The sequence below is a fragment of the Microchirus variegatus genome (assembly GCF_963457635.1).
Source record: "Microchirus variegatus genome assembly, chromosome: 5".
NCBI lineage: Eukaryota > Metazoa > Chordata > Actinopteri > Pleuronectiformes > Soleidae > Microchirus > Microchirus variegatus.
In genome coordinates, this window is record NC_139806.1 from 27,929,570 (window position 1) to 27,943,822 (window position 14,253).

Consider the following 14,253-nt stretch of genomic DNA (forward strand, 5'->3'; position numbering starts at 1 on the left):
AAAAGCAAAAAATAGAACAAATGTAACAAATGCTCAAAAGTAATAATAAATGAGGTAACCAGCAGAAGAAAAGTGCAGTTCCACAACAGCTGGACACTCAGTTTCTCACGTTTCCTCGTCACACTTTTGCATAAACTGTTGTTGTCCGTAACTCATCAAATTCAGGTCAAAGAAACTTTCCCACTATTAGAAGATGATGATGTGAAAACCTCCAGTTTCCGTCTCTGTGTAAATATTATGAAATGAAGTTGAATCAGATTCCTGAGATCCATCAAACTAAACCACAGTGAAAACATCGGTCAGTTCGTTCTTCTTCTTTCTCATTCTCATCACTGTGTCCTGGCACAACATGAACAACTGGCACTTAAACTCCACACATTGCACACATTTTTTCTCTCTTTTTTTTCTTCTTCTGCTGGAAAGACTTAGTCTCTGGACCGGCACTGACGTTCTAATACCACAAATACTTATTTGCAATGTGGCGAGAGTAAATATGTTAAGATCCACTTCCAGATGTGTTTGACTCATGCAATATTGATATATAGCACAATTAATATTCCTGTAAAGCTGGACAATTTGTCTTGTAAATAATATCTCTATATTTTTATGGCTGTATCCCCATATATATGATAACTGCTCACAGGTTGTTTCTCTGGACTCATTTCAGAGAGTGAGAGTGACAATATAATATAAAAATATACTGTAAATACACTGTAAAATAAAATATCTGTAATACATGCTTAAAATAACATGAATTACCTTTAAGCTATTGGCTTTCTAATGTTTAATGAAGAATATTTACATAAAGTTGCCTGTAAATATGGTCAGATTCTGCTGTAACACATATTTTAAATAATTAATAATAATAATAATAATAAATTATTTAATTTTATTAAATTGTATTACGATATGACGGTATATGTAAAACCTAACGCGATATCTTGTCTTTTGTCGTGATTTATATAGATAAAATATTGATTTATAAAACCCATTCTATGCACAATCATATATATGTGAGCGTGACTCCACTCTCCTCTCTGTTGTGACACTTCCTGTGTGTGTGTTACACAACAGTGGCATTTACTCAGGGAAACCAGGTTACTTAGGTAATCTCAATCCAAAGCGTTTTCTATCCTCTTTGGTAACGTGGCAGCTGTAAATTCTGTTTGGTTGTGTGTATCTGACCGTGTTTGTGAGTTTTGAAAGTGCAGATTAGCGGAGACAGACGTTGGAGTGGCACATCGTCGTCCACGTCGTCGTCGTCCACGTTGTCGTCTCCAGGCTATTTTCTGCTGGTGTCAGTTTGACTGTGACTGTGTGTGGGATTGAGTTATTTTAAAAGCAGGACTGGACCACTCACCCTGTCATCCAGCTGCTCTAATGATTCCCCTGTGTGTCAAGTCTTTGTTCATGCACATGTAGATGTAAAAAAAAAAACCCTGTATACATGACTAAGAAACCCCTTTTAAAAGATTAACCCTTAATCTACAGGAAATTGTTCTGAAAAAGAAAGCTTTTTTTCCTGTAATCCCATAATTCAAAGTATTATGTGATTTGAATATTTTCGAAATTGATCTCTTTCTCCATTCATCGTTTGGTCCATAAATAGTTGATAAATGTTAATCTGTGTTTCCCACAAACCAAAGTCATTGTTTTATGATTGCTTTCTTATATGGAGCAAAAAGACACCAGTAAATATTCACAATTAAGAAGCTGAGAGCTTGTTTTAATAGTTTAGTGCTAAATTATTGCAAACACTTCCTTTATTTTGACTTCTTTAATACATGGAATACAGAAATGTACCTCTGTTTCTGCAGCTGTGGTTTTACTACACATTATTTATTTAAAGACATCTGTGGGCGAAACTTCTGCTTTTTGTTTTTTTCTTTCTTTTGTGTCTTTTCAACACAGCTGTTGATTGATGGTTTGTTTTTTAAGTGTTTTTTCATATTCTACTCATGTACAAATAATATTTTTATTTATAAGTCATGAAGTTAATGTCAGGCTTCCTCTTTCATTCGTTCTGTTCAGGTCCAAGTTAAGTCTGTTCCAGTCCAGATCCAGTCTGCAGAGAGCAAGCGTGAAGGTACAACGTCTTTATATCTAAACGTGAATAAAACAAAACACAGTCTGCTTAAAACAGTATGAACGTTTGTGTTCCAGCTGAAAGCCAAGAGGAGCGAATGCAACTCCAAGTCCACCCACACCAGAAACGACTACCTACTCACGTTAGCGGCCGCCAACGCTCACCAGCAGCGATACTACGACACGGACCTCGTGGACTGCATCAAGGTGAGGACAGACGCTCGAGACGGACGCTGGAGCAAGACGTGGACACATCATTCTTAAACACCATGTCTCTGTTGTTGGTGTGCAGGTGTTAGACGGCAGAATCTACGAGCAGGTGAAGGATTACCTGGTGGCGATGTGTCAGACGGAGCTGGAAACTTACCAGGCCGTCCACGACACCTTCGACCAGCTCCTCAACAGCTCACACGGGGTAAGAAACGTCCTCAGTTCCCAGGATCCATCGTCTCCTTTCTCAGAAAATCTGTGTTAAATGTTGCGGGTGTAAGGCAGAGGATGAATGGTTTTAGTCGACTTTGTGTAAATCAAGTTATTTACGACGTGATTAAAGTAACACTGACGACAGCTGGATTAAATGAGTCTCAACAGTCGCGTAAACTGTGAGCTGAAAAATGACATTTTCTGCAGTTTTTGGTCCATCGACACTCGAAAGATGACTCCGTACACTGTTGTTATGTTTGCTGGTGAGATTGTTATCTGTGGCTGAAAGATGTGAAGGAAAGTTGACCAGAACAGAACGTGAATTCTGCAAAATTTAGAGATGGATTATTGAGCACAGACAAATTTAACAGACTGACTCTGGTTCAGATTCACCTGCTGTCCACACTAAAATCTTATTAAAACTCTGAGTGCGTGTTCTATACTGGACAGGGTAACAGAAATCTTTGGAAATGTTGATATCCTGGTTGGTTATTATCAGCCACTATTCATCACAAGGACTTAAAATACTTTCAGTTTTAGTTTAGGCTTTTGCCTAGGTTAGGTTTTTGCTTTCCAATGCGATATTTTCTTTTTCATTCTTTAAAAGTTTCCCATAAAAATGGCATAATTTCAACAAATTCTGTAGTACTGTATATATGCCAGGATTACTGTATATGTGGCCTAATGCTACCACAGAAATACACCAAAAACGTAGCAAGAGCAAACCTTTTTTATTTATAAAACTTTATTTGAACACGTATACATGACGAGGTTGACAATCGCAGAAACAGGGACGCATTGAACCAAGGCCAGAGAAAGAAAATACTTCATACATCAAATACAATATTGATAAGAAGGCGACAATGACGACAAATGCTAGCATTAAGATAGCATTTTAAGGCTCCCAAAAAACACGGATTCCTTGTTAATAAAAACGATTCTTTTGCAGAATCTTTTAAACTCATTCTCGTCTGTGTTAGCCATAGGTTAACAAGTTCTGCTCAAATTACTTTAGAATGAGGGTGTAATTCCCCCGATCGATGCTCCACGAATTCTCCACAAACATTCCTATTTTGCCTAATTTAATATCTATTACGTTAGTAACAGTGCTGCTGGCGTCAAAGTACTCTTAACTCACTCAGTAGAGAAACAAGAAATCACTGACAACAGGAGGAAGCTCAGGCAGCTTTTTACATAAACGTTACAATATAATAATCTACAAAGGAGAACGGATGTTCCGCTTGTGCTAACTTCCTCATTAAGGTGGAGAAAAGTTGATGAGATATCCTGATAGAAGTAAAACCTATGATTGGCTCACTCTGCGTCCTTGTTAAAGTTGGACGAGCTGAACTTGGTTAGAGTTACTTGTTTGTTTGCTCCTCGGTTACATGGCCCTATTTTTGGTCCAGGTCGTCTTGTGTCTCCAGAGCTTCTGTGGTGTTTCGTTTCTGCACGAGACAGAATGTGAACAAGTGCTTTACAATTAAATACATTTTCTACCAAATAAACAAAATTTTTACACAGTTGACCTTTAATCTACATCAATGTCAAACTCCTCAGCCACGAGTTCATAATTATTTCTGAGCGTCAGGATAATAAAGTAGATTCCAAAGGTGCTTCAGATAAGGCTGAAGGAAAGAAGGATAAATATTTACGACAGACACTTCATTGGAGCATAAAAACCAACGCACATTATCACCTCTGTGTCTTAATCCACGTTCATCTTTACTCCACTTTTTCACAGAGAGTTTATATGTGCTCTTATATTTACCCTATTATGACCTTCGTGATATTCATTTATTTAGATTTTTTGGCTGTAGAATTGTCAAAAAATGTGAGTCAATGAGTGAGTTCTGGAAGGTAACACAAGGGTTAAAGAAAGAGGGCGGGGCCATGTTTTCATCATACCATAATACTAAATTGTGGGTGCCGCATTTGGCCCGCTGGCTGGCAGTTTGACACCTCTGCTGTAGACGCTGCTTCCGTCTTCTTAAAATGGACTTCCTATTCTTTGTTGTCCTTTGACAAAAAAGGAAACACCGCACACACCTGCCAAAATAAGTCACTGCTTCTTTGGCTGATTTGGAACAGTTTTTGCACAGATATAGGTCACATCTATGTGACACTGAGCGTTTTGTTGTTTGTTAGTATTTCGTTTTTCATGATTTGTTGTTGTACTGCTCACATCTTTTACCCGTGATGTAACACATCTGCCGCATCCTTCCTGAAACACGTTGGATAAAAATAAACCGTTACAAATCCCGCATTCATGCGTTCACACGCAGAGGGAAACACATTCATAAGTGGAAACAGTTCCATGCCGGTCTTCTTCATATCAGACGACGCACTCTGTTCAGCTCAGGTGTTGCATTAAGCCGAGACAGCGTGAGAATAAGACGAGCAGCGGAATTGGAATTTAGTGTTTTTTTAATTATTCACACATTCACTCTTACTTACAGTTTATAGATTAAGTTACATAAAAAAAAGAATAATGTGGGTCAACTCAAAGGTTTAATCAACCTCTGATGACATTTCACTGAAAAAAAAACATGTTTTTATTATAAAATTTGTACATTTATGGTTTAAGACATTCATTTTTGTGTAGGTGCTACAGGATTTTCACCAGCAGCTGTTTGCACAGAAGAACCCGGTGTTTCAGCGAGCTCTGGACTTCATGTACCAGCCCATCGACTCTGATACGGTACGTTTTTATTCATCGTTCATGCATGTGAGTGACAAATCTTTCAAAAAAACTGACTGAAAACACATTTTCTGATTTTTTCAGCATCTTAAATTTAAAAATTTTCTAGTTTCTTTGCTCCATATAACAAAGGAATCATTAAACGTCAATAAATTTGGTCCGAACAAAACAAGAAATCGAGAGTTTGGGAAACAGGAAGAGGCAACAAATCCTCACTAAAAACATTATTTTAGCTTAACTAATCAATGGGACAGTAAAGCAGTTGGAAAATGTGTTCCCGTTTCTGTCAATTCAACAAAGTAAATAATGGATAATTGTTTCAGATGTACTTCTTCGATTGTGGGAATGACTATCTTTTAAAAAATATATGGAATTAAACCCCATTTTCAAATTTTTCCACTTCTTAAATGAGAGTTTTTTAAGGTTTCTTTGCTCCATTTGAGAAATAAATAATTAAATGTGAATACTTTTGGTTTTTGGGCAAAACAAGACCTTTGAAAACATAATTTTTCTAGGTTTCTACCTTTTCTTGGTATTGACAAGTAGTTGATAAATCAAGAATAAATGCCAAAATTCCCAATATTCAGCCCTTTACTTTTCAGACTTTAATATGAATGTCAATGTTTTTTGGGATTATTACATCTTTGCAGCTGTCAGTGATTTTCCACACAGTTGCTTATTCTGTTTTAATCATTTTTTCTTTTTTTTTTTTAAAGCGACATTAATGTAATGCATGTATGCATCCACACATGCACAAATTCACAAAAATATCACAAATTAACCCAGGTTTTTGCACTCAAAACCACATTGAGAACACGTTTGTCTGGTCACGCTTTTTTAAAACCTCCTCAGTAAGTCAGTTCAGGGCACTGAAGCGTAATCAAGACCAAATGTTTCTGAGGGAAATAGAAAAATTGTTCAAGAAAAGAAGGAAACAATGACACATCACAGTTCCTCAAATTGAAATGAAGTTTCAATGAACATTTACTGCAAACATCAGCAGCAGCAGCAACGTCGGTTCTGCTTCCAGTGAAAGAATCAGTCTTTTAACGCTCGGCATCAAACGACCTAATTCACAACAGGAAGTGAACTTTGACCAGTTTGCTAACAAACAATATTTGCTCCCATTCCAGTCGTTATCAGAAAGAGTCAATCACAGTTGTATATATATATGTGTGTGTGTGTGTGACTCATTTACAGTGGAACCACGGCGACGCTGACGTTAGTTCCTGAGCGTCCTCGATTTCAAGGTCACGCAACCGTTTATAATCCAACACGGGTGACGAAACTAAACCGTTCACTTCTAGATGGTTTGCGACACAGTTGTTGAAATAACGCTGTGACGGCACATTGACAGAAAGTCCTTCCTCATTGTTAGATAAAAAAAAAGCTTCAGGGCGTTTTGGCTTCAGACCTCACACGCTCTGATTTTATTGTTTCCCATCAGTACCTGAAGTAACAGGCCTGTTTGTAGACTGTTACTGTAAATACTCAGGACTGTGGAGGTTAACATCTTTGTGCGTTGAAAGTTAGACAACAAGTCACAGCAAAATATCAGAATCAGAAACAAGTTTATTGCCATAAATTGGTGCCAAAATACAATACAAAAACTAAAGAAAATCTACAGTTAAAGTTGGACTGGGTGAAAAATTAATATTATATCAATATTGAAACATGAGTTCAGATATTGTCATAAAGTATCTGTGATGACTTTTTTACTTGTTTTTAACCTTGTTGCATTGATAATCATCATATTTATTGAATAAATGTGTGAATTTGTGATTAAAAATACACAAAATCAACAAAATTATATATAAATCCTTTACTTTTAAGCTTAATTATTTGTCTTATAGCTAGAATTTGACCATATTTATGTTAACACACATAAATATCCTTCATTTTACCTTTAAAAAGCCAAATAAATAAAACCAGTTATGATCTGAAATTAAACAAATGGTAACAATACATGTAGCTTAAGATCTTGTAATACACTTCATAATAAACACACATAATAAACAGTGTATTATCACTCAAACATGTCAAAAGAAAACAAATGTCCCATATATCAGGCTATAGACTAAAAAATATATGCATATTGAATGATCTAAAACACTGAACTGGTTCTGTTTCCTGAATTAATTCACTTTTATAGCGCACGTTAGGGCCTGCATCACTTTATATCACATCCACACGTACAGCAGCGTGAATAAATCACTGCAAACGCACCGAATCCACGCTGCACGGCACGGCATGAAAGCGCGTCGTAAAATATTTTTGGACCGACGTTGACATTTATGGCTCCAGTTTTGTTTTATGGACGGAAGAAATATGCCATAAATGAGCAGAATGTGACTCTGAAATAGACTTTTAGGTTCCTCGATGAGGTCAGAAAGGTTTGCTATTTACGACGGGACAACACGAAATAAACCGTGAGGGTTGGATGATATATAATTATCATTATTTATATTATTTATTATTTGTGTATATTTATATGTTTTAAAGTGATACTTTTAGAGTAAAAGTACAAGTATTTTACCAGAACATTACTTTAGTAGAAGTTGAAGTCACTTTTTTTAATAATAATACTTATAAGTCTTAAAGTATATGACATTTACTGTACTTAAGTATCAAAAGTAATTTTATAAATTATTATAAAATTGTCTTAAGTTTTGTGGGTTAAATTCCTGCCTATGCTCGTCTATATAGGTCCTTGAGCAAGGCATTTAACCCCATGCTGCAGCGTGTGAATGGGAGGAAACTGTAGTGTAAAGCAGCTCAAGACTAGAAAAGTACAGATCATAATACCAATTCTTCTTCTTCTGATTTTATTTGGCAGTAACAAGTAACAAAGATAGAGAGTAAAAGTTCAAGTTGCCAGAAATGATAACAACAAAATAAAGTACAGATATTTGTGTTTTTTCTACTTAAGTGCAGCAACGCAGCATTTGTACTTGGTCACATTACAACACTGGGTTTGGGGGTTTGGTTTCGTCGATATTCCCTCTTGGTTCGGACAGAAAAATTCAGTCGGGCACATCCCTCTTTTTTCTCCTCCACACTGGCTCCTCTGCTCCACCGGACAACACTGGACAATTTGTTCAAACTGCAAACGCCGGCGTTGTTTTCATTGGAAGTCAAACAAGCAGCAGCCTGTTCCTAAAGAAAACATTAGCGCTGGAGAAGCCTGGCCTCCCTCCCTCTCTCTCTCTGTCTCTCACCCCCACTCCCTCCATGCCTCCATCGCTCCATACCTCTAACACCAGACAGAGGGATCCGGTGAGGAATATAGAGCTGGACTGGGAGAGAGAGAGAGGGAGGGATGGGGGGGCAGGAGGGAGGCTGGGGCTCTGTGAAACAGCCCATCTGTGAAAAGGAGGCATTGTGAGTGGGCCTCATCAGAGTGCACTGACCTCCACACACACACACATGCTGCTGTCACGTGGGAACCTCCCCACTCCCTCTGATTTTTAAGAACGTGGTTTCATCTCAAATTAAAAAAAAAGAGGTTGTTGTGAAGATGAGGCAGGAGAATCTTCAGCTCCAGCCTCAGTTATTCTATCCTCCCCTCACAATACACGACGTAAACTCTGCCCGTGTCGTACTCGTCTGCTCTGTACAGAGGAAGTCGCCACGTTGGCGTAACAGGAATGGTAAATATAACTCACACTGGTGGCATTTAGGGAAACCACAAGGGGCTTTTATAGGTGTTCCACTGGTGATTAAAACCACATTATGCAATAGTTTTTATTTATTTTTACCTGAAATCTTGGAGAGATTTAGTCGTCGTTATATAAACGTAGAGGGACATTTTTTTAATAATTGACAGAATTATGAAATTTATATTTTGAAAAAGTATTTGTAAATTTGGTAATTTACAAAAGTTTTAACATGAATGGTAAATGTTGCTAACTTTATATTTTTCATCCTAAAGTTCATTGTTTTTCATCAATGACCTATTGTGTGTGTTTAATACTTTGTTTATTATTATTTATTAACAGTGATGGATATAATCGCTCTGCAGTGCAGGTGTAAGAAGTAGAGACCTACTATTAGTGTTGATCAATAACTGGTTAGTAAAGAAAAAACATTTGTTATCATTTAAACCATTGGTTCTCAAAGTGCGGCGCGGGGGCCAATGGCGGCCCGCGGAAACATTTCTGGCGGCCTGCAATGAAATGAATGAATGAAATTGTTTTGACATCAGCAAAATACGGTACAAAAAAAGAATTCAACATAAAATACGTTTACCAATGTATGTAAAGAAAATAGTGCAATAAATGAAAGAGGATCAGGTGCAATGGCATAAGGGAGAGACAAATGTAGTCTGAAAACATGCATTGTGTATAAGATTTTTCTCCATTTTTAATCCCTAAAACCCAAATATTAGAAAATGTCGTCGTGTCATGTGTTGAAGTTGTCGTTTATATGACGTTCTGTGTCTGTGTGTGTTTGTAGGTGATGCAGCTGCAGAAGGAGAGCGGGACGAAGGAGGAGCACAGTCTGGACAAGGAGGCCAGGAAATGGGCGAGTCGCGTCGCCCGGGAATACAAGAGCATCATCCACACACAGAGGGTGAGAACCAGGCCACAGTCAAAGTGAAAGCCAAAATTCAAAGGTTTTTAAATCAAATACATTATACCAATACACAATATACTCAATATTCTAAACTCTAGCACATGAGAGCTTGTGAATGTAATGCAGGGTTCACAGTGTGTTGAGCTTAGAGGAGCAGCTTCAAGATGCATTTTAGATTTCATCGCCTCAGCTTCAGCTGCCACCTTGTAATGCACCTTGTGATGCGCCGCAAACTAGGAAGTTTTTATATTTTATAAATGCAATAATTCATTTTAACATATTTTGAATAGTCACGGTAACTGATCGACCTTTGCAAATACTTGTGACCATCCCTAATATACGTATACTCATGGGTACTCATGAAAGCGTTGAGACATAAATGGCACATATACATCATGTATATGTGGAAATGAAGGCATCTCTGTGAAAATGACTTAATCTGTAAATGAGTAAGTAAATTAAAATCCTGCAGCAGACAGACACTAAAATGGGTCTTTAAATGAGCCTTAAAATATAAAATAACGTTGTCTTAGTACTTAATAATTACACAAAATGTTCAATTTAAAAGTTTGTAAATGTGAACTTTTAAGGTCAGGGACCCAAGAAACATTACATGGACAGAGACAATCAATTGCACAGACTTTTCTGATAATAAGTGGAATAATTATTAGAAAATCACAGCTGACTTCTGCAACATGACATGACATTTTTTTGCAGAGAAATAGAACAGGTTTGACTGTTTTAATGAGGGAAAACAAAGACTTGTAGTTGTTACAGTAAATCTGCGGCAGCTTTGTTATTGACCGTTCCTGCTCACACGTCTCGTTTCAAGACGTCACACAGTCAGACGCCTGCTTTGTCTCCTCGGTTTCGTGCCTCCGGGCGACTTCGCTCTCCAGACTGTTAAAGCAATAACAAATCAGTGAGAACCATCGGTACAAGGTAGTGAAAGAACATTAAATGACTGGAGGCACAAATGTAGACTCAGGTAAAGCATACATGAAATTATTATTTAAAAAAAACAACAACTGCCAAGGTGTTTGATTTTACGAGGTCATAAATCAGTTTATAACTCATTAAATATCATGATGATTTCCCTCGTGCAGTAGTAAAACAACACAGGGACAGAATAAAGGGAACTTGAGGCAACACAAATATGGCGGTGGAAAATCAATTTTATTGATTCATTGTGTGTTTTTATGAATAATACCGAATGAAAAAACCTTTTCCTAAAGAAATCTCATCACATACACAATACCCACCCTTGCCCGGCCTGTAGGTGGCGCTCTAACGCTGAGCCAAAAACATGGCGAACGAGTAGAAGACGTGGAGAACACACACTAAGCTTACTCGCTGTGTACAAACTCCAAATGTAAGGAGAAGACGACAACAGCGAATGCAAGAGAGAGGTGGAGCTATGACATCATGTTTCACTCATTTGCATATTGGTTGTACACCAGTGTTGTGACTTTTGTGCGTCTATGCTCTTTTTATCGTTGTGTCACGCTGGCGACACTCCAAAACTCAAGTCTCTGGTGTGAGCCTCGGCACGGCACGGTTTAGGTCGATATTCCATGACAAAACAGTACAGACTTAATGTGGGCGGAGTCATCACAGCACGGCTGCATGAAACCGCCGTGACTTTGTTTTGATTCTGTGTTTGACCTGTGACTTGTAAAGCAGTTGTTTTCTGTGTAACCGAAATCAGTTCATTAACCTCTTCTTCACGGTTGCCCCCGGGATCAGGGGCAGCGTCAGATGCAGCGACAAAAACGTCATAAAACCATATCTAAACTTTAACAAACACAGACATGCTGCATACCCACAGAAAGGTCAGAAACTCAGCTAAAAGCTCATATAAACCATTCTTATGTTCACGAAACACAGTTAAAACACCGATGGATCAAACAGCAGGAGCGGAAAAAAAACGTCACCGCGCACACATTGAAAAGCGGCACCGGAGTGTCATCGTGATTATGTAAACAAAAAAAAACTTGTCAGCTGGACAGCGGAGAATCTACAGATTCCAGCGGTACAATTTTTATCACTCTATGACAAAGATTCACGGATCCAGCCCCAAAATAAGAGCAAAACAACAACTGACTTTCAAGAAATACAAGCAGAAATGTTGTCTTACCTTTGCTGTTTATCAAAACAATCTATTTCCACCGGAACAAAACCGCTTCTAATGAAGAACTACACTTTCCAGCATGCTTTGGGAACAAATCCAGGTCTGATTGATCATTACAGAGCGACATTAGATCGTTCTGATTAGAGAAGGGCGAATGTCCGCCTAAATGCGTCATATGCATTTATGTCCTTTTGACTCGCTAATGAAGTGATTCACACATTTGGAGACTGTAGGTTCTGATTCTACCGGTTTAGAGGTTTAAAACAAGCTGTCAATCACCCTAATTGACCAAGGTAAGCCAGAGCTATGGCGCTGCATAACTGAAGACACTTCAGAGCCACAGAGTTGTTATTACACACTGCACAGGGAGCATCGATTTAGAGCGAGTTATCATACTTTAAAAAAAAAAAATGTATGACCTGTAGTGACATATAAATTGAATTAAATGGGTTTTTAATAATTTGGTACCTAAGAAATCTCAAATGGCACAGATGATGCCAAGCTGTGCCAAAAGTGAGAACGCCCAGACATCTCTTTGATAAAACATCTGTAATTTCACTGCTTCATTTCAGCAGCATCAGACTTTGCACAGCTCATGTCCACATGTTGTTACATGACCTCCATGTGTTAAGCTCCTACTGCATATTTTAAAGGTGATATTTGCTTTAAAATGCAATATTTTTTTAGGCGAGAGAAAAAATTCCTTAATTTATGTTGTGTTCCATGTACATTTACTCTGACACAGTGGCATCTACAGTGAAACGTACACCTCTGGTGGAATCTCACAAGTGTTATCTGTAGTTTGATATCAAGATAAATTACATAGAGCTTGTAGACTGTAGCCTGCAGAGATTTACTCTATTTAGTTTTGGCATGTCATTTTAGAGCAGGGACTCCAAAAAGTCCCAAAAAGAGGGTCAGGGAAGAAGAGGTTAAAATACTTGTTCAGTTCTGTTACTTCCGCCATCTGACGGTCGCGATATACACCAGACTCCTTTGTTAAATATTGAGATTTTAGACATTTTTCTGCTAATTGATGGAGATTAACCCAATTTCTTTTTTAGGATTGTTAAGTCTTTTTAACGGATCTACAGTTCGGCATTGTTTGTTTTTTGTTCGGACGTCACTTCCTGTGATGGTATCGCCTCAGTAAGCTTGGAACCTCGCCAGAGCAGGTGCTAAAAAAGTACCAGGTGCTATCGTTAGTGGAAAAGCAAAATTGCAGAGTCCAGTCAGTAAAAACTTTTTTTTTTATGAGTGACATTACCTGGGGCCTCATGTATAAAAGAGTGCACAGCTTTCATACTGAAAGAGGGCGTACTCACAAAATTTGAAAAGTACGTACGCAAAGAAATTCTCAGATTTATAAAACCGTGCGTATGCCGAGTCCTGCGCACCTTCTCTTTATACATCCCATCAAACGTGAAACTGAGCGGAGGTGAATGAGTTACACACACGCCCTCTTTCCACCCACAAATTAATATACTAACCCTAACCCGGCATCAAATGAGGAAAATAAAATAAAAAGATGGAAAGTGTGCGATCGACGCATCGATTAATGATGTATAAATTAGAAAAAAAAATATTAATATTTTTTGTTTGTTTGATCATTTGGAATTAGATATAAACACGAAGGAACTAAATGTGAGGGTCACCGTGGCTGCTCTCATATTAATGTTGATGTTTAAAAAAACTGGCTGTGCATTGATAGTTGATCCTCTGGGTGTTGTTTTTCAGATGTAACATGTTTGTTAAGACATGACTTATCCATGTGAGCTGAATTTATAGATAATTTCAACAATCTATAAATCTGTCAGTGTCACGCGTCATCATACAGTTACGCACACGCGCATTACGCACAGAATAAGCAGATAGAGCTGATTGACTTACTGTATAATGATTCATTACTGTCACGGATTGTGTTGTGGACGCTGGGGAGGGAGAAAGAGGGAGGAAGAAGATGCTAGTGTGCCGATGTCTCAGGTGTGCCGGTGTCTCCAGCGGCTGACGAGCATGCACCTTCATCAGCTGTCTCTTCTGATGAAAGGCACAGCGGTGGTGGAATAACTTTTTTGCAGTTATTTTGTTATCGTATGGATTAAAATGGGATAAGGAAATGTTCTACTCAACATTCAAGTCCCATTTTCTTACAACAAATTCGTTTGTAACTTTATTTTGGAGCGTTTAAAACAGTAGACTGACGTGTGTTCATGCGTTCACGTCAGCAGCTGTGTCTATTTACATAAAGAAAAGATTAATTTGTGTTAAATCAATTTCAGTTATTTGCTCAAAGTAATACTTAGAGAAAAGTGTGACTCACTCACACACACACGATGTG

At 37.9% G+C, this 14,253-nt stretch overlaps 1 protein-coding gene across 1 annotated transcript in view; it reads left to right on the forward strand.

Moving 5' to 3' along the window:
- Positions 1–14,253, forward strand: part of LOC310927716 (F-BAR and double SH3 domains protein 2-like) — a 40,710-nt gene that overhangs the window by 15,697 nt on the left and 10,760 nt on the right. The window contains exons 7-11 of the mRNA XM_083890092.1: positions 2,032–2,086; positions 2,164–2,292; positions 2,378–2,500; positions 5,114–5,209; positions 9,665–9,781. Coding sequence (XP_083746218.1) covers positions 2,032–2,086; positions 2,164–2,292; positions 2,378–2,500; positions 5,114–5,209; positions 9,665–9,781 — 520 coding nt within the window. The remainder of the gene's footprint in view (positions 1–2,031; positions 2,087–2,163; positions 2,293–2,377; positions 2,501–5,113; positions 5,210–9,664; positions 9,782–14,253) is intronic.